Source organism: Phascolarctos cinereus, unplaced genomic scaffold, assembly GCF_003287225.1.
Source record: "Phascolarctos cinereus isolate Bilbo 61053 unplaced genomic scaffold, phaCin_HiC Scaffold_2;HRSCAF=192, whole genome shotgun sequence".
Lineage (NCBI taxonomy): Eukaryota > Metazoa > Chordata > Mammalia > Diprotodontia > Phascolarctidae > Phascolarctos > Phascolarctos cinereus.
The window spans coordinates 392,266,275-392,290,953 of NW_027555625.1; the positions used below are offsets into that span (position 1 = coordinate 392,266,275).

The 24,679-nt window shown below is 38.2% G+C and overlaps 1 protein-coding gene across 6 annotated transcripts in view; it reads right to left on the bottom strand.

The window, feature by feature from the left end:
• EBF1 (EBF transcription factor 1) overlaps positions 1-24,679 on the bottom strand; it is a 456,997-nt gene that overhangs the window by 74,263 nt on the left and 358,055 nt on the right. For all 6 annotated transcript variants that reach the window (XM_020992366.2, XM_020992365.2, XM_020992364.2 and 3 more), the window contains exon 10: positions 22,940-23,066. In XM_020992366.2, the coding sequence (XP_020848025.1) occupies positions 22,940-23,066 (127 nt within the window). The remainder of the gene's footprint in view (positions 1-22,939; positions 23,067-24,679) is intronic.

Genomic DNA, 24,679 nt, shown 5'->3' on the forward strand with positions numbered 1-24,679 from the left:
TCTAGTTCAATCACATGGATCAATGTTTATTGAAATTTCAGGAGGCTTGATCTGTTAAGAAGGTAGTCAGCTGGTGTGCTCATATTTCTAGATAATGATCCAGGGGAGAAGCCTGGGAAGACTCCTGAGCAGTGATAGAGAGCAGCTCTGTCACTAGGAAAACGCCCTAAATATTTAGAAACCGAAGTATTCCCACTGAAGTGACCATGTAAGACTTGACAAGGTTTGTCTTTTGGTTATGTTCTGCAAAATCCACTTATGATTACCACCCCCCCCTCCATACACACACACACACACCACACACACACACACACACACACACACACCCCAAAACAAAACAAAACAAAAACCTACTCGGGAAAAATGATCACATTTCAAAATGTTGTTGACTGGGTAATTTTGAAAGAGTCTGGATTTCTTTGGAAATAGGACATTATGGACCTAAGCATTAAGTAATTGTTGTGATAACACATTGCTGACTTGTTTCATCATATTAATGCAAATTCTTCCCCGCACCCACCAAGCCCAGTCACTTAAATTAGAGAAAGATGAAGATGTATCTTAGTATCTGAGATTACATTCTTTTAAGGATTTTGCAAAGGAATCTTAACACACCTAATTTATAAAAGAGCAATTTCTATTCTGTTTTTAATGTAATATGAATCCCTATTTTGGACAGAAGCCAATGTGTCCCGTAGAGACTGAAAGTGATGGTTCTCTGTCCGTGTATGGTTTCCAATTAAAGATGGCAGATACATCATGTTTCGCTCACAGCAGAAATCCCTTCAAATTGTAAGTTGCCAATTTACAAGATCAAGATCCGTTTGGGACCCAAATGAGCCAAACAGCATAGGAATTGTCATTAGCTCCTGTAAAGCAATAAGGAACATCTGAGACCAGAGCCAATGTGTTATTAAGTCCAGGAACTATGGCTTTAAGGTGATATAGATTTCTGGGATTTTTTTTTTTATTGTGGGTCCCGCTCTCCCTGCTGCAACAGCCCAAACTCTGCAGGGCCTGTGTAACAAGGCGATAGCATCTGTGAAATAATGAGCGGAGGAATGCAGTGCTTTCTTTCAGACCAATCTCAGGTGCGATCTCATACACTAAAGTATTGGATCAATACTCCCAGCGGCAGACCGCTCGATACCCCCTGAATTATTGCTTCATTTTTCTTCTTATTATAGATGAGTTGTGTTATTATTTTCCCCAAATCGATATTTTACAACCTTTTTTATCCGTTTCTCCATAAATTTTGTGATTACTTTAAACTGGGAATTCCGGTACACTAAATAAGACGCAGTATCTGAAAGGTACTGAATGTACCAACATGATTTTTTTTTTTACTCTTTTAGGCACTATACCATGTTTAAAGGCACAACATAATCAATAACTAAAGGGGAACTTTCATGGAGGAAAAAAAAGTTTAAAATAATCCTGTGCTTGCAAAATAAAAATGCAAATTCCTTAAAATATTAAAATATTAGCAGTCAAAGGAGCACAAAGCTGAAAATCACGAAAGGGAGGCCCAGTTGATCAGCATTTTGCATCTGAAATTTCATTCCTAATGCTTTCTTCCCCTCCAGTTAAAGGGCCAATGCAATTCACTTAAATTGTTTCTCACAAAGGAGATAACTCCATGCACCTTGGAGAGATTTAATTGGCTTCCATAGCTGTCTCCTGCTAAGTGTTTAAAGCATCAGCAAATCAAATTATGTAAACTCATATCCTGCACTGCTGTCTGTCTGCTCTGTGCTTTGATTATTTAGATGTTAGCATTAGCTGGCCCTGCATTTAAGGCAAAGGACCTGAGTTCACTCCCTCAGTGAGTTCTGGGATGGTGTGAGTTAATTCTACACTTCCTATCAAATAATGTGTGCTATTTGGCAGAAAATGCTCAGTGGTAACTAAATAATCATGACAGTGCAGCCAGTGGTAATTACATGATAATTCACATTAACTTCATAATATGAACTGTATTTTTTCACCACATCCATCCAAGAGTGAGGCAGAATGATCCTCTTTCATTTCTTTTTAATGCTGCCCAAAATAAAATAAAGTAAAATCATCTTAAGGGCAGGAGGACAAGGAATAAGCCTGGTGAACGAAGCTACAGATTTCATTAGAGAATTACTCAAATCCATTAAGCCTAATTAGACATGACATTTTAGAATTCACAAACAGTCACTCTAATAAACTCATTAAAATTTTTGGTGGTTTCTTTAGAAAATGTGGTATATTATATTATAGGCTGTTATATAACATTAAGGTTTTATAATTTTATATGGGCTTTTCTCTTTTTTATGTAAAAGCCTACGAAACTTTACAAGAATAGTTCTGCTTAAATCAATGAGTCTTAAACAACAATGTGCTTCTTGTAACATGGACTTAATAATGCAATAAACTATTCTAAGTAGCATACAATAAAATGGGAAGTACTTTATCCTGATTGGTTAAAAGATATTGGGATATAGAGACTTAATTCTTTGCTGCATTCAGGCCCACAATTTACACTCAAGTTTCCATTTATGTGCATATTATTTAATTTAGGCAATTATGAAATACTGTAGCCATTTCCCATTACCACCTAAGACCAGGGAAGTATTTCTTCACACCAACTGGACACATCATAAGCAAACCAGGGAAGGCAGAGATAAAAAGAAATGCTATGAGAAACAGAAAGCAGGGGGTGGGGGGAATGAATTTAATTGAATAATTATATTAAAGGATTAAATGGGGCTGTTTTTAAATCAGTCACCCCATAATTAACTGCAGTTTGAGGACTGGAATTAACATCCTTCCCTTTTCTATTTAATTCATTACAATTTAGCTACTCAGGACAACTGGCCTTTTTCCCTTCTCACCACAACTGAATGCTTGCGTATCCTGTTAGAATCTTATCAAGGCATGGGAAACCTCAGTTTTATAGTCATATAATTCTACTTCTCCTCAAAAGGAAGGTATGGGAAAACTCCTTATATCATGACTCAATATTCTATGAATGCAGATGTGCCATGGGCCCAATATCACATGCCCTCCCCCAAAAGCATAATAAATATCAGTGCTAAAATCCTGATATTATACAGATATCATTTTTAAATTTGTCCTTTATCAACATAAAGGTGTCCCATTATATTTGATTCTTAATTTTTCTCCAAACCCACCAAGTATGAGTACACTAAACAAGACAGAGGCCAACAATGCCTCATCTCTCCAGGGAACATCAAAGAGCAGAAATCGATGGCAAAACTGAGGAACCGTGTTTGTTCAGTGACCTGAGAAGAAACATCGTCATAAGTCACCAAGGTCAACAGACATGAGGGAGGCGCCATGAAGACAGTGATCTCTGGGGCTGACCCGCACTGTTGCTCCCTGGCCTAGAGTCTTGTGAAAATGAACCTCCATTCTTCATGAGTTCTTCATGACAGCCAGTTTGCTGATAATACACAGGGACTCTTAATGTTGGCATTAAAGATAGAGTGAAGTTATCTCCCTTAAATTGTGAGACTCGATTTCATCATTGGTGGCAAAGGCATGTGACTTTTTGTGGGCATCAGAGTTACTCTGAAGGCAAGAAAGATACTTTTTTTTCAGGTCAACAGAAAGATAAAAAAGTAAACATGAAAGGGCAAGAGAATTGTTGGTGTGTTTTTGTTTACCTTGTATTGGCAAGAGCCTATGAAATCAAACATGTTCGACATTTCCATCCATTCCTTGGGCCCTAATTTAAAACATGATCAACAACTTTTGGAAGTAATTTGAAATGGTCTTCAGAATTAGAGATGAGCTTACCAAGTAACCTTGACATATTATTTTGAGAACAGGTTCATTTTTTTTTAATCCTTAGCAAATTCTAGATCTTTCCCCCCCCCCCTTAAATTTTATGTCCTATCTGGGAAAAGACCTTGATGTTGGGAAAGATTGTAGGCAAAAGGAAAAGGGGATGGCAAAAGATGAGATGGATAGTGTCATGGAAGCAACAAACATGAGCTTGGACAGACTTCAGGAGATAATATAGAAGGGCCTGGTGTCCTATAGTTAATGGTGTCACAAATAGTTGGACACAATGGAATGACTGAATGACAACATTCATAGATGTAACTATGCATGCATATTGCACAGAAGACCGAAAAAGAACAATTCATGAATTTGGGTTTTGATCCCAGATGTCCTACGAAGGATAAAAATTTTTTAGCTTTTGGCCATCCCCACCGAGAAAATATGGTGGGTGGGAATAGTGGACTGGGAGTAAAGAACTTGAGGTTTCTAGACCTAGCTCTTCCACTAGTGAGCTGTTTGAAGTTCTTTTAATCTTTCTGCTTTTACATTTCCTCATCTATAAAATAAAGTGGTTTAATTGATAAAATCTCAGGCTCCTTCTAGTTCCAAAATTCTACCACTTTAGAATTCTGTTCTTTAATTTCTAGTCCTAATCTGTAAAATGTTACATACTAACGCTCTCTGCTGCCAAACATAAGATCTGTAAAATTTTAATATTGTTATTCCCTGATTGGCATTGATGTCTCTGGTCAATGAAGCTGAGCTCACTTCAGATAGCTTCCATTGACAACAGGCCCGCTAGCCTGTGTTCAGTAAATGGTCATCATCCCCTTTTATTTGGTGGGATTTCTACATCCCCCAGACATGGTTCATCCCACAGGCCTCTTCCTCCTCAAAAGCTGAACTGCTGTCTCTGCTTCACAAAAAATGTGGAAACTTAGGAATTTAAAATACTAATTCTTCATGAAACCAAGTTTTACTCATGATGTTTCTGTGACAAGAGTCATAACTTACACACAGGCACACACAGGAGCGCGCGCACACACACACACACACACACACCCCATGAGAATGATACAATAATAACAATCCTGTTTTTTGTACAGTATGTTTCTTAACAGCCACTAGTGGTATATCTTGCCAACTTTAATCTTTATTAAATGCAAAAAAAAAAACAGAAAAATATTAAATATTCTGATATCCACATATTTTTGTCTCAACTTGTGACTTCATCAATATAGGGAAATTCTGGTGTGACAACTTCCGCCACTCATAGCATTCAGCAACTCCTCTCCTCTACCTCTTGGACTATGTAGCTTCCTTCAAGACTCATTTCAAATGTCATTATACAAGTCCAAGTCTTGCTGATCTCCCCCAGTTGCTAGTGGTTCCTCTGCTTTTAAAATTACTTTAGATAGATAGATAGATAGATAGATAGATAGATAGATAGATAGATAGATAGATATGTATATAAAGAATATTTATTCATAAACGTACTTTTTTTTAGTCAAATAGTATAAGTTTCTTCAGGGCAAGGACTCTTGTTTTTATACTTTGATATACAAAAGCACAATGCTTGGCACATCTTGGGTACTAAATAAATGTTTGTTGAAGAATGAGTAAATTTGTAGCTTAAAGTCTTAGAGGGCTACCTAAGGTACTGGGGAAAAGCTCAGAATAATATTGGACCTTGGTAAAAATCCTGCCTGTGACACATGCTAGCTGTGTGTGCACAGGTAAACCCCTTAATTTTTCAGTGCCATAGACTATGATAATGTCCTTGAAAGGGCAAAGTACAAAAGTCAAACTTTTAGCTTGTAAAATTGTACCCTAGTTCATGACACATCACCTCTCTTTTTTTTTTTTGCTTTTAGGCAATTGGGGTTAAGTGACTTGCCCAGGGTCACACAGCTAGTAAGTGTCAAGTGTTTGGTCTGAGGCTGGATTTGAATCCAGGTCCTCCTGACTTCAGGGCCGCTGCTCTATCCACTGCGCCACCTAGCTGCCCCTACAACACATCACCTCTTGACTATTCACAAACTTTTCAGCCTTGATTCTATTGAATTGATTTAATCTATGGGAAACATCTCAGGGACAATGTGCCCAAGCCTCCCCTAGAAATTTCCAAGGACATCAGTGCTTTGCCCTTTGGGTATATGGAATTTTCTAGCTGCTTTGGTAGCTAAGCCTGGAAGGATCTGTCTCTTTGATAAGACACAGAAAACTTTGACTGGTCTAGCCTAGGGAAACTGGATGACAACTGTATCAATTCAAAGGAAAGCCAGATTCCAGCTAGCTCTTTCTTCCTTTGGCCCTCTTAGTAGCATTACCTAACTCTCAGATTTTTGGTGAGGGGTGCAGAAGGGCCATGGCCCTGTAGCAAGTAGAATAGAAGACTTAACTAGGCAGGTTTGCACCTGGGCCCCTGATTGCCTTTTCCACTGTTATGTTCTTTCCTGAGAATTAAATATTGTTCATGAGGTAGATGCGTCCAAGCTTGAAGGCAACCATTTAAGTGTGAGAGGTCAAGAGGTCCTGGGTACAAGGGAAAAGATGACCAAAGACAGGAAAATAACTAGGAATTGTTTGAATAGTTCAGAAGCAATAGGAAATATGGCTAGGCCTCTTTAGTGGCCCCGTGAGCTGCTTTATGTTCTGATCTGATTTAAGCATCAATCTCTCAGAAAACTGCAACGATAGTTGTTACTGAATCCTGTTTCAGTCATTCTGTCAATGTTCACCATAAATTTGTATTTCTTTGCATTTCTTTTTGTATGTAAGATATAAATGCCTAACCCATTCCTGATACACAGTGTACATTAAGTACCTTTCAGTTCCCCCTTTCCTGGAGACTATACATAAACCAAAACCTAAGCATTAAATAATTTATCCCTAAAGCACCAGCTAGGGGTTTAACAAGCCAGAGTGTGGAAAAAGGTAGGGGGAGCCCCTTCTCATTAGAGGCCAGACTCCTCTAGTCCTAAACTCAGTCCAGATCACATGTCTGGGTCCAGAGCAGAGAGAGCCCTTAGGGAGAAGGGATGGGTGCAGTTTCTCAGCCCCATGAACTCAGTAACAGTTCTCAAAGTTAGTGTAACACATGTGCGAAATGGTTTTTGGCAATTCCTTCTATAATACATCTTTTTATGTATTAAAAATATATCACTTTTAGAGTTGCAGAAACTGAAGAAAAGAAAGAAAACAAGATGTTTCTGTCATTTCCTTTCCAACGAAGTTCTCTTGGGACTTTCACTGCTACCCCAAACCTCCTAACGAACCCTTAATGGTCCATAGGATCTAATTGTGTATTTTAGAAATCAGTTTAAACCAAAGGGAAATGCTACAAATGTGTAAAGTGGATGTGAAGGCATTACACTGTGGATATATAAATATATGTATAGCTCTTTTTAAAAAAAAAAAACTAAATTAACCCCTTTTGCTTGGAGCTGGTGTTTCCTGAGGCTAACTACCAAAGCCATACCAGGTGCAATGGAAGTAGCAGTTCAGGTTTCATCTCATGATGTAAAGAGGTTAACCACAATTGATGTCAACAGGAAAAAGGTGAAAGATTACATTCAGGAGCATGGTCAGAAGATCAGTGAGGACAAGAGAAGGAAGCACATGCTATCCTTTCAATGTTTCTGTTCCATGGGAGAAGCCCCATCTTAAGGAGAGGTTTTGTATAGATTCCTACATTTGTTATGAATAGAACAGTTCTGAAGGTGCCTCTTACATCTCCCAAATGAAATGGTATCTACTCAACATTACACACATATTTAACATAATTTCAAAAATCCTTCATTTTGTCACAGTGAGATCACAACCTTCAACAATTTGGTAGATGATTTTTAAGAGTTGTTGCTGCCAAAAAAAATCACTGTTTCATACCTTCTTTGAACATAGCTAGGCGAATTTCTAGATCATAGACGTACATACAGTTCACTAATGAACCCCAATTGAAAGCCTTAATGTGTTTGCAAGACCTCCCAAAGTTCGCACTCTGCTGCCTAGGCTTTGAAAGCCCAGGATTCTCAGCAGGACAATGGTTGAGGACACACCCTTCAGTATCATTTAGCACAATTCCTAGCACATCTTTTTGTTTGGTTTGGTTTGATTGTTCATCTTGACTTTTCATGACCATGTGGACCACAGCACACCAATACATCTATGGTGGTTTCTTGGCAAAGATATTAAAATGGTTTGCCATTACCTTTCCCATTGGATCAAGGCAAACAGAAGTTAAGTGACCTGCCCCCAGTTACACAGCTAGTATCTGAGACTGGATGTGAATTCGGGTCTTCATGACTCCAGGCCCAGTGTTCAATCCACTGGGCCATCTAACTACCTTCCTGGTGATTAATAAATTCTTTCTGACTGACTAGACCTTTGCTCATATTAAGACGCTTATAGGACCCAGGTAATTCAAGTCATACACAGAGCTGTATACGGCACATGACCTGACAACAAGAAAAGAGATAGATTTTTGAAGTAATGAAAGGGTCCCAATCTCCTCAGATCTTGCATACTCTGGAGAATTACACACTGTATTGCTCTTTCCATCACCACTGAAACAATTCCATGGAATTTCAAGAACCCATAAACAAAGAGGTTTCCATTTCTTCCGTTAAGACAGATATCCCATAGTAGTCCACTGTAGATGGAAAATATAGGTTATATGGAGGATATAGATATAGGTGAAGATAAGGTTCAAACTGAGGAGAAGAGAATTGGGTCAGGAAATGAAAAATCAAAGAAAAAAATGGGAATCTCTGAGAGGTAGGAGAAATTTAAAGAAGGAAGAAAGAATCAGAAAGAAAGGAAGAAAGGAAAGGAGAAAAGTAAATTGGCCAAGGAATAAGAAATAGGAGAATGACGAGCTCTCCTCCAAACCCCTCCAAATATCTGTAAAAAAAATGGCTCTAAACAAAGAAACAGGGAAAGTTTGAGAGGGTCATAAAAATCGTTGAGACTCAAAAGTTGAAAAGGCCAATTGCTATGTAAAAAAAATGACAGAAGTGAGTTTTAAAAATATACCTGAAAGTGTTACCTTTATGTGGGGGAAAATGGTTGAACTTAGCTAATCACTTTAAAAAAAAAACTGGCTTTGATTGACCTTTAGATATGATATGATGCTTTAGATGAATTTGAGTTTTATTTACTCATCATTTTCACAGAAATAGAGAGTTATTGAATTCTAGAGTTGGTCTTTCTACTATATCATATTAAATAGGTATTCAGGGGCAGTTAGGTGGCACAGTGCATAGAGCACCGGCCCTGGACTCAGGAACACTTGAGTTCAAATCCGGCCTCAGACACTTACTAGCTGTGTGACCCTGGTCAAGTCACTTAACACTGCTTACCCAAAAAAATAAAAATAAATAAATAAACAGGTATTTGCCTAGCTTTTCCTAAAAAAAAAAAACCCTCCAAGGAGAAAGAATCTACTACCTCCTCATTTCTGAATTACTCTGTTAGGTGATTTTTCTTTGTTTTTTTCCCTAATATTAAGCCCAAATTTTCTTCTCTACAAGTTCCACTCATTGTTACAGGCCCTGCCTGCTGAGACCAGGCAGAGCAAGTCTAATCTCTTTTCCACATGACAGCCATTCAAATACTTGAAAGCCAGCTCTTATGCCCCCTCTGAGTCTCCTCTTTTACAGGCTAAAAATTTCCAATTCTGTCAACTGCTCCTCCTACGGCGTGGCTTTGAGGCCCTTTAACATCTTGTTGCCCTCCTCTGGATTTCACCAGTTTACTGGTGTCTTTCCTAAACTGTACACCTTGGAACTGAACACAACATTCCATGTTCTGTGTCACCAGGGAAGAGGGCAGAGACAATACATCTCCATGTTCCTGGAAGCTAAACATTTCTTAAAGAGACCCGAAACCTCATTAGGTTTTGGGTTTGGTTTTTTTTTTTGGTTGCCATTTCACATTTTTTGACATATCGAGCTTGTAGTTCATTAAAATTCCAAGATCTTTTTCAGAGTACTACTACATGGTTGCTGGCTAACCATGCCCTTCCAAACTGAGATTTATAAAATTGATTTTGTATTAGTCTGTTCGAGAGCCTTTTAGAGCCTTACTCTGTCATTCAGTTTATTAGTCATTCCTCCCAGCTTTGTGTCATCTGCAGATTGAAGAAGCATTCCCCCAATGTGTTTAACCAAATCATTAATAAACAGGTTAAGCAGCGCAAAGCCAAAGCAGATCCCTGGGGCACTCCATTTGAGACCTCTAGTCAAGTTTATACACTGAGCTATTAATAGCTGCTCTCCGAGTCCAGTCATTCAACCAGGTCTGAAACCATCTAACTTTATCACTCTCACCCCTCTTTCTCATCTTGTCCACAAGAATACCATGAGGCACCTCATCAAAGGCTTTGCCAAAAGCTACATAAATGACATCTGTAGCATTTCTGGGATGTAGCAGGACAGTAAGCGAAGTACGCTGCTTTGACCTGTTCTTGATCCACACTGATTCTGTGACCACCGACTCCTTTTCTAGAAGCTCACTAACCATCTCTTTAATAATCTATTCTAGAATTTTTATGGAAATTGAGGTCAAGTTCACCCACCTACAGTTTTCAGACGATTTTCTCTTCTTTTTTGGAAAATCAGAGCTGTGACCTTCTCCAGTCCCAGGATGGTTCTTGCAACTCCCATTGTTTGTTTTTTTTTTTTTAACATTCTTGACAATATCTCAACAATCACATTTACCAGTTCTTGCCCTACCTTTTTTTTTTCTGATCATAGCTTTCAGGTAGTCCAATAATTCTTAAATTATCTCTCCTGGATCTATTTTCCAGGTCAGTTGTTTTGCCAATGAGATATTTCACATTTTCTTCTAACTTTTCATTCTTTTGACTTGGCTTCATTATTTCTTGAAGTCTCATGGAGTCATTAGCTTCCACTTGCTCAATTCTAATTTTTAAGGAATTATTTTCTTCACTGAGCTCTTGTATTTCCTTTTTGCATTCGGCCAATTCTGCTTATTAAGGATTTATTTTCTTCAGCGAATTTTTGTGCCTCTTTTTCCATTTGGCCTAGTCTGCTTTTTAAGGAGTCCTTTTCTTCAGTGAATTTTTATGCCTCATTTACCATCAGGCCAATTTTGGTTTTTGTTTCTTTTTAACGTATAATTTTCTTCACTACTTTTTCAAGTCTCTTTTACCAAGCTATTAATTCTCTTTTCCTAATTTTCTTGCATCATTATCATTTCTTTCCCCTATTTTTCCTCTGCTACTCTTATATTTTTCCTTAATTCTTCTAGGAATTTTTACCGGCCTTGGACACAATTGGCATTTTTCTTTGAGGCTTTGCTTGTAGTTATTTCACATTACTGTCTTCTTCTTCTAAGTTTCTGTCTTGGTCTTCCCCGATATCATAATAGTTTTTTTTTTAATGATTAAGTTCTTTTTGTTGTTGTTTGCTCATTTTCCCAGCCTATTCTTGACTTTGAACTTCATGTTAAAGTTGGGCTCTGGGCATGGGGAGGCACTATGCCAAACTTCAGGGGTTTTTTGCACTGCTGTTTTCAGAGCTAGTTCTTGAGTTCTACAAGTTTTCTATGCTTCCAAGGTTATTCTGGAAGAAGTGCAGTCACTGCTCTCCTGGTCTGTGCTCTGGTCTTTACCCAGGAAGGACCACTGCTCTCCTGTAGCCACAAGTACAAGTGCTCTCCTTGACTCTGTGACCAGGGCCCCTGATCCCTTGTAACAAGTACCCCTCTCCCCCTGGAACTGTGACCCAGAACTACTTATGGGTAATAAAGTGGCCAATCAGGGCCAGCTGCATCCAGTCCTAGCTAAGGGTCTCCCATAATCTTTTTCTGACCAGTTGTCCAACCCCCTTACTGTCTCTGGGCTGAAGAGCTCTAGAAATTGCTGCTTCTGCTAGTGCTCACTCCTGCCACACTCAGGGCCTGCACCCACTCAGGTGCCAACCTCCTAAGTTGTCTTAGTCTAGAAAAATCTCTCCCTTTGATCTTTTGTTGCCTCTGCTGCTCCAAAATTTGATCTGAGGTGTTATTTTATGTTTATGTTTAGAGGGGAATGTTGGGAGAGTTCAGCTGGGTGGCCTGTACTCTATCATCTTGGTTCAACCCCTGTCTTATCTCAGTTTTCTCATTTGTAAAATGGGCAGGTGGGACTAGATGACCATTAAGGTCCCTTCCAGCTCTATCGCAACTATAATCAAATCAATACAGACACTGGAAAGAACACATCAGTCCATCCCCTCATAGTTTCTCCCAACATCCTTGTGACTTTCCAAACCACCCACTCTGGCCGTCATACTTGTGTGTTGTGGTCTCCCCATTCAAATCTAAGCTCCTTAAGGACAAGCAATGTCTCCCTTTGGTATTTGTATCCTCCCTACTTAGCCTTGTGTTTGGCACATAGTAATTAATACATTTTCTCCATTCATTATTCATTCCTATTAGCCTCATAGCAGCCTTATGAAGTTGGTGAGACAGTTACATACATTTTATAGATGAGGCAACAAGTTTAGACAAATTAACTAAATAGACAGGCAAACATGGTATAACAGAAAGTGCATTGTAATGTATTTGTAGTCAGAGGACTTTGGTTTGAGTTTGTGTGACATTGGAAAAGTCATTTTACTTATTGGTACCTCAGTTTCCTTTTCTGTAAAATGAATGGGTTGGACTAGAGGGTCTCTAATGAAGTAACAAGAAATTATTAAGTTTTAGGCACTATGCTGGACATTGCAGATAGAAAGGCACATTTAGTACGTATAGACTCTAGAACTATCCTCCTAACTCACATTGGCACTCGTAAGTCAGGTAACCCAGAGCTAAGCTGACTCTTCTCCCCAAAATTTCTAGGGGATCTTGAGTGGCTAGGGGAGGTTTTTTAATGCTATGACTTACAAGCCCCTACTGGTATGTTCTCCCCTTTATTATCAATTGATGTAAATTTGTCAATCAGAAAAGGTTTACTTTAACTAAGGTAATATAATACTAATGGTTGTTATAAAGCATCCTCTAAAAGTTTTTGACACACTTTCCCATGTGTACAAAGATTCTGGGGCAAATTGGACCCATGCTTTGAGAGTACATATGGCAAAGAAGTGACTCATAGGTCTTGATTGCTGTAAGTAATTTTCCCACCTTGCATGAGGTATTCATGAAGTTCCACTTAGTCATGGGATAGTTTTTCTGTAGAAAGTATTGTAGAATCTGGAAGCCTGCATTTCTCAGTATTACTAGATTGCCCTCATCTCCTAGTCCCAGTCACTACTCTTCTTATTATATTACTAGAACGCTGATGAAAAAATACAAATCCTCTGGCCTTCTGAATTTCACAAAATCCTTCTTTGGCTAAAGAGTGACATTGAGGCTGAAACAAAGACCCTTCTTTTCCCCACCCCCTAAAGCCTCAGCGTGGAAGGCTGGAATGCCTTTTTCCCCATTCCACCATCAGAGTCTTGAATTCCTGATTCCAAACTAGGTGGATGGGGACCAAGTTTCTCAATCAATCTGCACCGGCTTCATCTAGTTGAAATGCCTTTGTTTGAGTGATTCAAAGGAGGTGTTCTGATCTGATAAAGGCATCTGGGCTAAGGAAGATGAGATAAGTTACTGATTCAAAGGATATATTGCCTACACACACACACACACACACACACATACACACACACACACACTTACCTCCCACACAAACATGAAATTGTTACTATCCTCAAGGAGTTTATATTCTCTTAATGAGACAATATATACATGATATAGATAGCTATATAGAGAGATGTATACACATACATATATGCAGGCATTTATACAATATATTCACACATATGAATATATACATACATATACATATATACATACAACATAGGTGATAGTAAGTAATTTCATCAGGGAAGTACCAGTAACTCAGAGGTCATGTAACTAATCCCTAAATCTATTATCATTTGATAATACTGGGCCTTTTATTTCTTGATTCTAAAATGAAGGCCTTAAACACAAATTAAATGCTCTCTAAGATCTCTGATCATTCTGAATTATATAATGCTATGATTTATCCAGGATCATAAAAGTTGGAAGCAAAGAAAAATGTTGTGCAAGATGGATTATGAGTCTGATTCAAAAAGTCATCTACCTTTTCTCTGGTTATTACACACAGTTCTTAATTTAAGACAACCCTATCCCTTTTGCATAGAGAGAGAGAGAGAGAGAGAGAGAGAGAGAGAGAGAGAGAGAGAGAGAGAGATGATATATATAATATATATTATAATATCAATGCCAAAAAGTAAGGACAAAAACAAAGTATAGACTCTACAATTCATGGTGGGAGTGACACAGAATTTGGAATCAGAAGACCTCAGTTCAACACCCATACCTGGGGTGACTCCCAGCTATGTTTCTTGCTACTGTATGACCTTGGACAAAGTCACTTAATCTCCCCAGGCTACAATTTTCTCATCTATAAAAAAATGAAGCGTTTTTAGTAGATGGCTTCTGAATTCCTTTTCAGCTATAAATCTATGTATGATTTTCTGTTTTAAAAAATCCCTATGTGCAGTGTATGATTTGCTATTCAGAAAAGCCAAAGTTATATCAAGAGAATTCAACTCAACATCCACTTATTAAGCATTCACTATGTGCAAGGAACTGTTTTTAATACAGGAAAATGTTTTATCCAGGAAGGTTCTGTTACCCTATGAACACACGAGAAGCAGGACTATCTGGTGGATAAAAGGTTCATTTCAGAATGAAGACTCAAATCCTGCTTTCTGACCCATACTGGCTGTGTGACCCAAAGCAGCTGTTGATCTGCATTCATAAAGGAAGGCCCTTCACCAATAAAACCACAAAAAACATGTCAGCTAAGGTAAAAACAAAAAACAGAATTTTAATAGCATATAAGTAAAGTGACATTTATTATACACTATTATTATACCTTCCTTGCCTCAAACATTTAGCAGGGGACATAACAACCATATCTATGATATCGAAAAGATTGATAAGCTAAACAGAAGAAAATCCAAAATTCCTAAATTTAAAATTAAAATCCTGAAACCAGTTAAGAGACATTTGATTTTTTTCCCCCGCGAAAAAGGACAATTATAAGTTATATTCAAAGGAACTGAGTACTTAATTTAGCATGGTGCCAGATATGAAACATGAAAATCCCCAAATTGTTTATTGGCTTTGAAGAACAAATCATGTCCTATCATACTAAATAGATTAGAGTTTCAAGAGTTTATAGGATTGTATTACAGAAGCAAGAATACTTATAAAGCACAGTCCCTACTCTTTATTGTTAATAGCTTTGTAATCCTTTACTAGAAATTTATAGTTTAGAAACGGCAACACATCTTAAAGATTAAAGCCATGTGACAAATAGTTCATGTCTCTTAATAACCAAATCACATGCCTTAGATTGGGAGAGCTTATCTGCCTTTACCCTCTATATGGTTTCATAGGTAGGAAATACTTTATATCCCTATTATATGAATGATGAATGGGACCATTGGTTATGGTCTGTTATTTGCCTGGCTGTAGTCAATATGTTTTCTTTGGACAGGGATTTCCATGATTTATTTCTCTTCTGGCCTTATCACTTATTAAGTCTGGGCAGACAGGAAAAAGCTAAGGCTGTGAAGGAGGGTTAGTGCCCATTTAGACCTCTAATGTCAGGGAAAATATTCCTTTTAATGATCCTGTTACACTAGCTGCTCAAGTCCTGATTACACTCCACTCCAACTAGAAAATAAAGGTCATATTTCTCGGAAAGTGTGTACATAAAATATGCAAAATAATATGTTGCCTTCAGAGCTGGCTTTCTTCTGCGCTGTAATTGCTTCCGCTTTACAGATGTCATACAGGTACATTGTATACTTTTAGTGATTATTTTTGTTCTGTATTATCATGTTGACAATGTTTAACTTTACAAATGCCAGAGGACCAGGGTTCAGTGATCACATTAGCATACATCAGACATGATCAAATTTTGTCAAAGCCTTCCTTCTGTGCATAGAGCAAAAGCATCCTGCCTCCCCCCCCCTCCTCACCACTTCTATCACATAAGGAGGGAGGGAGGGGAGATGGGAGGGGGGAGAATCTCTGCCTTGAATCCTCGCTCTCCTTCGGCATAAACGGCTCATTTGGAGTAATATTCAAAACATGTGGACAGGGGCAGGCTGTTAATTTTTCTTTCTTGTTGGGCCTTTTCCAATTAGGACACAGCAAAGGCAAAACTGTTAGGTAAGTGTTCATTAGACAGTCTTCTGAATCTGAAGTGAAAATAATCTGATGTGAAGGAAAACAGATTCTTGCCCTGCCCCATCCCAGGTCAGATCTCCCCAATTTAATTGGGGGGGTGCCTTAATAATGATATATTACTTTGGCATAACACTTTTACCTTTGCAAAGTACTTTCATGACCTAAAATTTGGGTCTCACTAAGTGAATTTAGGAAAATGCACCCTGCTCACTACTGTGTGTAATAAAGGTCTTATAAATGTTTGTTCTCTGTGGTATCGAATCTCATTTCATCATTGTGGCACCCTTGTAAAGTAGATAGAGTAGGTATTATTATTCACCTGAATTTTACAGATAAGGAAACTGAGGCACCGAGAGATTGAATGAGTTGTCCAAAGTCACAAAGAGAATTAGTGTTAGGAGCCAGGATTAGAATCTAGACTTTCTCAAAATCACTACATTACACTGTCTTAGAAACGTTCACTTCTTAAAACATGAAAATGATTGGTACCCAGTAATCAATCCTTAGCATTTTCAAAGTAATCTCTCCTCCTCTCCCACCTTCTCCACACTTAGCAGAGGCTTCAACTGTTTTGCTCGATGAATACTAAACATGAAATGGAGACACTTTACATGCCAAAAAAGAGAAACTCAATTCGCATTTCCTGTAATTACACACACACACACACACACACACACACACACACACACACACACACACACACACAAAATCCAATGAATGCGTATAATCAATCATTTAAATAATTTCTGAATGCTTACTGTGTTCATGGCACTGTGTTAGGGAGTGAAAGTAAGAGATACAAAAAGACATAGGAAGGGGATCTCTTCCCTCAAGAAGCTTACAGTCTTAACTGGAAAGTTAAGGCCTAGACAAATGAAAATATAATTAAGGACATAATTCAAAAAATGATGAATGGGACATCCAGGCAATATATCTTATCACCAGTCAAAGGAGGGAGGCCCCCAGGCTGGTAAAAAAAGACATTACAGTGAAAAAAATAATTCAAACTGTGTTTTTAAGAATAGACAAAATAGGTAGATGAAAGAGCCTTCAGGCAGAGGCATGGTGTGAGTAGAGATATGGAGGCAGGAATCCACAAGGTCCCATTTGGGGGAAATTATTTATGTGTTGAAAGAATGTAGAACTACAGGAACTTCCCAATGAAAGGGACTTCCATGAATTCATTGTATCTGATCTTCTAGCTATAAATCTATGAGCCTATGAGTCTACGAAATACTTTGAGTTAGAAAAGTATTACTTAGCAGATTTATCAAATTGACCAGCTATAATTTCAGCACTTATTTTCTTTGCAGAAAAAGGATGATTCCTTCTGATAAAGGCAGTATTGAAAGTGATTGCCTACATTTACAATTGATTATTTCTTAGTGAGGATACTGTTTCTGTATTAATTGACTGGGAACAGCTAAAGGCCCACTGAGCTTCGAAAGTTCCTTGGTCAGAGCTTGGCAGAAGAGATTTCAACACTTACAAGGGACCAAGTTACCCAAAGATGTCACAATTGACAAAACATGGGCTATGGGAACGAAAAGTATTGCGAAGGCCCCTCGATGGGCAGTGGGGATTTGAGAAGGATTTAAACTACCTCCTAATGATCTCTAAGACTGATTGACTAGACACATGATTAGAAAGACAACTTTGAAAATAATCCTGATTGGAAAGTTGTTTTTTTTCCCCTTTCATCACCTTCTGAAAGTCATTAAAAATACAAAAACATCATTAGCTCAAACCCATATTTACATAAAAATATGCTGGGCAGGATGGAATCAGTCAGAGAAACTACTGCTAGCCTGGTTGTTTGGGTAAGAGTTTAACCCTCTTCCCCTCTGACCAGCCCACAGATATATGTAAATTGAGAGCACCAAGTAGCTAATAGGAATGTGGGATTCAGGCTGACTCAGGCTTTCCCTCTGCTCAGGAGCAATGAATAGGGACCTGGATTCAATATAGCAAAGGACTGCACCAGGGGACTCTTCACAGACTGTCCTGCCTTAGGACAGATCACCTATCTCTTATCAGATGTTTTCTTTTTCACCTCCTCCAAAACATGAGTCTACTTGCATCAACTCTACCCTGTCTTTCGTGTTAGATATTCTCATCTTTGTATTCATTGAAATTCAGGTAGAAATGGTATTAGCAAGAGTGGTAGTAGCAGCAGTAGCATCTCGTTGTCTGGCTCTGTCTCTCTCTCCCTCTCTCTCTTTTTCTTTCCATCTCTCTCTCTCTCTCTCTCTCTCTCTCTCTCTCTCTCTCTCTCTCTCTCTCAGGGAGTTAAGGGGGAAACAATCCTAGGACAAACTGCTATCCCACCATTATCTGGTTACAGTTAATGTTCTGTGAACCAGTGATGTCAAACTCGAACAGAAACAGTTCCCTGCAGGCTACTTATTGATTCAGAAAACCACAAATTAACATTATCTATGTTATATCCTATTTTTATTTATGTTGTTGAATATTTCCCAATCATATTTTAATCTGGTTTTATAGCACTTGGGAGTTTTGCAGGCTATGAGTTTGACACCTTAGGATGACTGCACAGTGGATGAAAGGACTGCCTTTCACAACTGAAAAAAAATGGAATATAATCTCCTTTTTAGACTCAATGAAAGCATCTTTGTGATTATGCTCATAAAGGAAGATGGGGTGACATACACCTGATCCTAACTGTTGGTGGGTCTTTTTTTTTTTTAATACTAGGCCTCTATATTTCAAAAGCCTTCCATTCCATACAGCTTGGAAATTATGACTATCTACTATGGTAGCATCCACTAAAAAATATCTTATTGAATTTGCATGGGTCAATTTTATGTGGGCATCCATTTGTCTGTGAAAACGCTCTGGCTCCAATTAATTTAACAGGTTATTTGCTTAATTCTCAAGGATAGTGTGGAGTCTATATTTATAGTATGGGGAATTGTCATGTTAACTTATGAGTAATAGGAAGCTTCAGGTGCAGAATTCTGACTGCTTGGCAGTGTCTTTTTAGGTATTTGGTAGGAAGCAGATTTTTGCCACCTGCTAAGATATATCGTACAGTTTCTACCATTTACTTACATCATTTGTGTCAGTCAATAAGTCTAGGATCTGATTATTACTGGTAATATTAGAGACTGTATTTTATCCCATTCTCATCCTTTTGATTGGGTTCAGATAGAAACAGATATGTCATTTTTCTATTATTCTCCTTATATATTTATGTATAAAACATATATAATCCATAAAGGACTATTTGTGCAGGTGATAACTGCTTTTTGAGGTTAAATAAAAGTGTTGTGATTTAAGCTTAACCTCCTTAGGTTCAACGAAAGTATCCTGATGCAATTCCAGGACCACCTTCTTCTTCTTGTACATTATTGTACTTCTTATACATTATTGTACTTCTGGCATAGTGGTAGTAGTATGGCCAGTGAGGAGGAGGAAAAAGAAGAGAAGGAGGAAAAGGAGGAGAGGCAGAAGAAGGAAAGAGAAGGAGAAAGGAGGGAGAAGGAAGCGGAAGGAGGAAGAAGAAAGAAGCAAGAAGGAGAAGGAGAAAAAGGAGGAGGGAGAAGGAGAAGAACAGTGGAGGAGGAAGACAAGAAGCAGAAAATATCAAAACAAGAAGAACAAGAATAAGAAGGAGCAGCAAGTATAGTGGAAAGTGGGCTATTTATGGATTCCAGGAGACTTGAGTTCAAATCCTGACACATACTAGCTGTGTGACAAGTCACTTAATTTCTCTGTGGCCATAAACAACTCTGAAATTTTAAGTTATTGATGAGCTGCTGCCATCTGCCAGTTAAGAGAGTTTCCACACTGAGTTTTCCTACCTGATGATATCACACATCTAGACCAAATCAGTGATTATTTATGATTTATTTTAAATCTGATTCTTTATTATTATATTATTGTTGTTACTATGATTATTATTAAGCATGAATCTTCCCTATTAATGCCCTATGTTCAAGCACTCCCTTCTTCTCTCCTTCCCTTCTTTCTCTCCAGGTAAAAATATTAATATTTGTATTGGTTGGTATTTTTCAGATCTGTTCTCATTCATATTTTCTTAAGTTCTCTTTCTCTCTCATATTCTCTCACACTTTCTCTCTTTTTTTCTCTCATATTCTCATTCCTTCTTTCTCTGCCTCCTTCTCTCAGTAGCATTCAACTGAGCAGCACAAGAAACAGCTCACCAGACCTGGAAAACCAACCCTTCACCTTGAAATGTTGTAGATATTAAAGAAAATAAAATATGAACTTCGGTTTGTGAGAGAGGAGGAGGGTTCTATTTTTGAAATCACCTAAGGGGTTTGTTGGATGCAAAAAACAGAGAGGTTTCATGGTCCCTCCACATGCCTTCTCCAGTATGTGGTAACATCCAGAGAAGTAAACCAAGTCAATTGTATGGATAAGTAGTACTAGTCACTGGACAGTCTCCCTGTAATGGAGCCTTTTAATGGTAATATTCAAAGAGATCCACATGCGTCCAACCAATTAGCACAGACTGTATTTTGTTAAGGCAAATATGTCACATTTATTATTAATAGGCAACAGTATTCATAGCCATCAGGAGATGCAAACTGCTTCATAATTCAATTTTCTAAAAGAGAATGGATCCTCTTTCAAATTTTTTTTGAAAACCTGACTTGAATTTTTCCCCAATTCATATATAGTTTGAGATATACTAACTAATGGGAAAATTATCATTGTTAGTATTTCAATAGAATTTAGAGCTGGAAGGAACTTTAAAGATGTAGCCCATCTCCCTTACTGTATCCATAAGAAAAAGCAGGACATCTGACTTTTCTATACCTATATCACAGATTTATCTTTCCTAGAATAACTAATCTAACATTTCTCCATATATATTTGATCTTAATTCTTGATGAGATTATGGACTCTTAAGATTCAATTTCTTAAATTTATGGTGATTTTTTTAATGGCTAAAAAGCAAGGAAAAATAGGTCACTAGGTATTTTCTTCTGAGAACTTAAGTATTTAACAGTTTTGTGTGTGTGTGTGTGTGTGTGTGTGTGTGTGTGTGTGTGTGTGTGTGTTTTAAGTTTGCAGCCAGGTGGCTTGGGGAGTGGGGAGGGGGGGTATTTTGTTGAACACTGATTAAAAATAATTTCTTCTAAATGAGACCTGACCACAAAATGGTGCCATTAATGGGCAGGGACATTTTCACTAGAGAGGAAACCATGCCTGACTGACTTGCACCGCCCACAACACCAGGGTTTTCTTCTCTCCTCCCCACCCCCCTTTCCTCCTTCTCTTTTTCTTGTTCTTAATAGCAGGGTAAATAGGCAGCAAGTGAGGCCTAAATGTTTTCGGCCAAAAACAGAGTCCAAGCTCCTCTGAGAAAACATTTGGCCTCTGTGGTTTTGTAATATGTTCCAGAACACTGAGTTCACTGAAGAACATTGTGAAAAACTCCCATCTATTGGAATGATGCTGAGGAATGTTACAGTATCAGAAGTTCCAATTGGTCCATTTCCTGTAGGCCCATAATGAGGCTTGTAAAAAAAAAATTGTGCTATGTGGAAGTTCTCATGGGAAAAATGAATGGCAAGAAATCCTAGCTTTAAAAGAAACAGCTAATCTGCTAGTTTGATTGTTCTTCAAAACTTACACTGAACCGATGAGCCTAATTAAAAACACTTGGCCTACTTCTATAAAGTATCATAGCTTTTTCTATGCCCCGTTTGTATACACCACAAAACTCCAGATAGACTATTATTTTTCAAGTGCTCACTAACAAAGTGCTGACTTCGTTGGGATGGCTGAGCTAATTTCTTGAACTCAGTGTGAAACCTTAGCTAAACAAAATTGTGGTAATTTTCCTTAATTTGTAAAAGTGATTGGAGTGCAAACAAAATTTTCCTCTTGGGTCAATCCTATAATTTTCAATTAACTAAAACTAATCGTCAGGCGGGCACCAAACCTGCATTTTGTTTAAAGGGCTGGGAGGCATTTCCAAGGGTCAGGATGCATTAATTGTTTGGTTTTTTTTTTTTAAGAGAGAAAGAAAAAGTATTTTGCTTTAAGAAACATGGCTGGTTTGCTTTGCAGTATAATATTAAGTAGCAAGAAAGAGAAGATGGTGTGAGATAAAATGTCACAGTCAAAATAAAATTTATTTCCTTAATTGTATGTCTGTAATTAAAATATGTTAATAGAGTCATCCACTGACTGCCTTGGAATTTCTTTGTGTGCACACAGTCCCTATTTCTAGTTAATTGGGCCTTGTGTTCCTTTACTGGAGGAATATCCAAATATTTTAGCCATTTTCAGGAAATGCTACCAACAATTATCCCTAGTAATCTAGAGCTCCGGGTCCATGCTATTAGCACTTGGAACACGCCTGGCAGAGCTGTGGTCCTCTCTGTCTAATGTTATTCTCCCAGTTAAATTATTCAGTCTGTCACAAAGGATTCACCCAGCAACTCCAATAATCAGCATCCCAACAGAAGGCCACTCCATATGCTCAGGCAATTCCCAGGAGTGCCACAGTCCAAGAGACCCAAGGGCAGATTGGTGGGGATTGGAGTCGCACCCACCAGTCTTAAAATTTGAGGCCACCAATCACAGTCAAAAATGTTCTAATGAGGATAGAAGCTGGTTTAAAACAAAAACATCTGGTTGAGTAGTCAGACGTAAGTTTCACTTTCCCTTTTTACCTCTTAGAAGTATTCCTCTCCATCGTATTTCCTATGTTGCCACATTATCTAGGCAGCCAGCTGTTTCTACTGACCCATTTATGTCCCACGGACACTCAAATAAATTCTTAAATAACAATCTCACTATCAAACATGCACATGGTGGCATCAGGAGACAAATAACTCCTCATAGTAACAGGAGGTTAGGGAGGAGAGGGTCTCATTTCTAGTGGGCAAATAAAGTTCTCTGGGCTTCTTACCTGTGTAGATGAATCTTCCGGGTGTTCCTTTGCAGAACTGTTTGGATTTGTAAGACAATGTAACTTCTACAACACCAGGGATGTGTCTTGGAGGGGTCTGCACTCGGATGGCATGAGGAGTAATCAGCTGGAGGGAAACATTGAAAGGGAAATTGTCATTGTACTAAGTAGAGGCCTTATTTAGCAACTTTACTTATCAACTCCCAGAAAACAAAGCTTTTAAACTATGTAATTAACCTGTCAATGTTTAAATACAATATTGGTGTAACCCATATAAAAGACACTGACAACAATATTTACAAAAGCTCGCCTTTCAGCTATATCACCATCTCCATTTTCATACACAGCGGGCAATGCCACCTTCCTGACTTGAAAATCAAAGCCAGCCCAATATGATGAATTACCCAGAATAAGTTGTCCTTTTAAGACCCTTCGGTTGAAAGTGTCACCTAGATCTGAGCTAAGCTTTACCATGTCTCTCAGGAAAGTTGAATAGAGTTCATCAAAAACACAGAAAAGGCAGATGTGCAAAACATCAGACCAGGACTCTGATTAGCTTCAGAACACAAGCCTGAACTACTACTTTAAAATGGCTTACTACAAGTTAAATGATGGCTCTGGCATAATCCTAAGCAACACAGGAAAATGCAAATGATAGAGTATCTCCTCTGCCCTTTACCCAGCCACAAGTCCTGGGGAACTTAAAAGGATGATTGTAGTAAAGGGCTAGAGGGTCATTATTCAATTGTGCAATGATATCTGCAGTATGAGAAAATTTTGTCCTGATCCCTGCAGGCGATCAGATTACACCATGAAGTAGGAGAGGTTTTTTTTATTATTATTATTGTCCTTATCTTCATTTACATAACTTCAAATATTACTAATGGTCATAAAACTGATGTTATACTACTCTTTAAAAAAAAACCCAGCTCCAATAATGACATCTCGTGGTTCTGGATTTAATAAGTTGTCTCTATATGCTATATACAGAGACCCTCAACTGGGCTGGGATCCAGGAGGCAAAAGCTCAGCCACCAGCTAACTACCTATACCTGTATGGTCTTGTCCAAGTCCCTTGGTTCTCAGTTTCTCCATTTGTAATGTGAGTGAATTAGACTAGATGATCTCTTAAGATCCACTCCAATTCTATTCGTTCATCATTCCTTTCAGCTTAGTTTTGCTGTAAATTTACTGTCCTAATTCAGCATAAAAAGAACAAACTTATGGATTCACATTGGTTGTCCCCAGAATGTATTTCTGTGGAACTAAATGGAAAAAAAAATCTTCATTTCATTGGCATGCCCAATCTAGATCAACTTCTGGTGTTTCCATATAGCTTTGCAAAATACAGTCTTAGAAAGGACTGACAGGTTAGATATACCATTGATACAATCCTAATACCTATTTAACAAAGTACTCTGTGCAGAGTAAGAACTTTATTCTTTTTTCATTCCCCATCCATTCAACAACAAGCATTTATAAAGCACCAGCCAGGTACTAAGTAGGGCAGAGAGGTGGTGCACAGACTGGAGTCAGGAAGACCTATCTTTATGAATTCAAATCTGGCCTCAGACGACTTGTGTGATCCTGCACAAGTCACTTAACCCTATTTGCCTCAGTTTCCTCATCTGTAAAATAAGCTGGAGGAAAAAAGGCAAACCGCCCCAGTATCTTTGCCAAGAAAACCCCCAATTTGATCACAAAGAGTCAGACATGACTGAAACAATTGAACAAGGTACT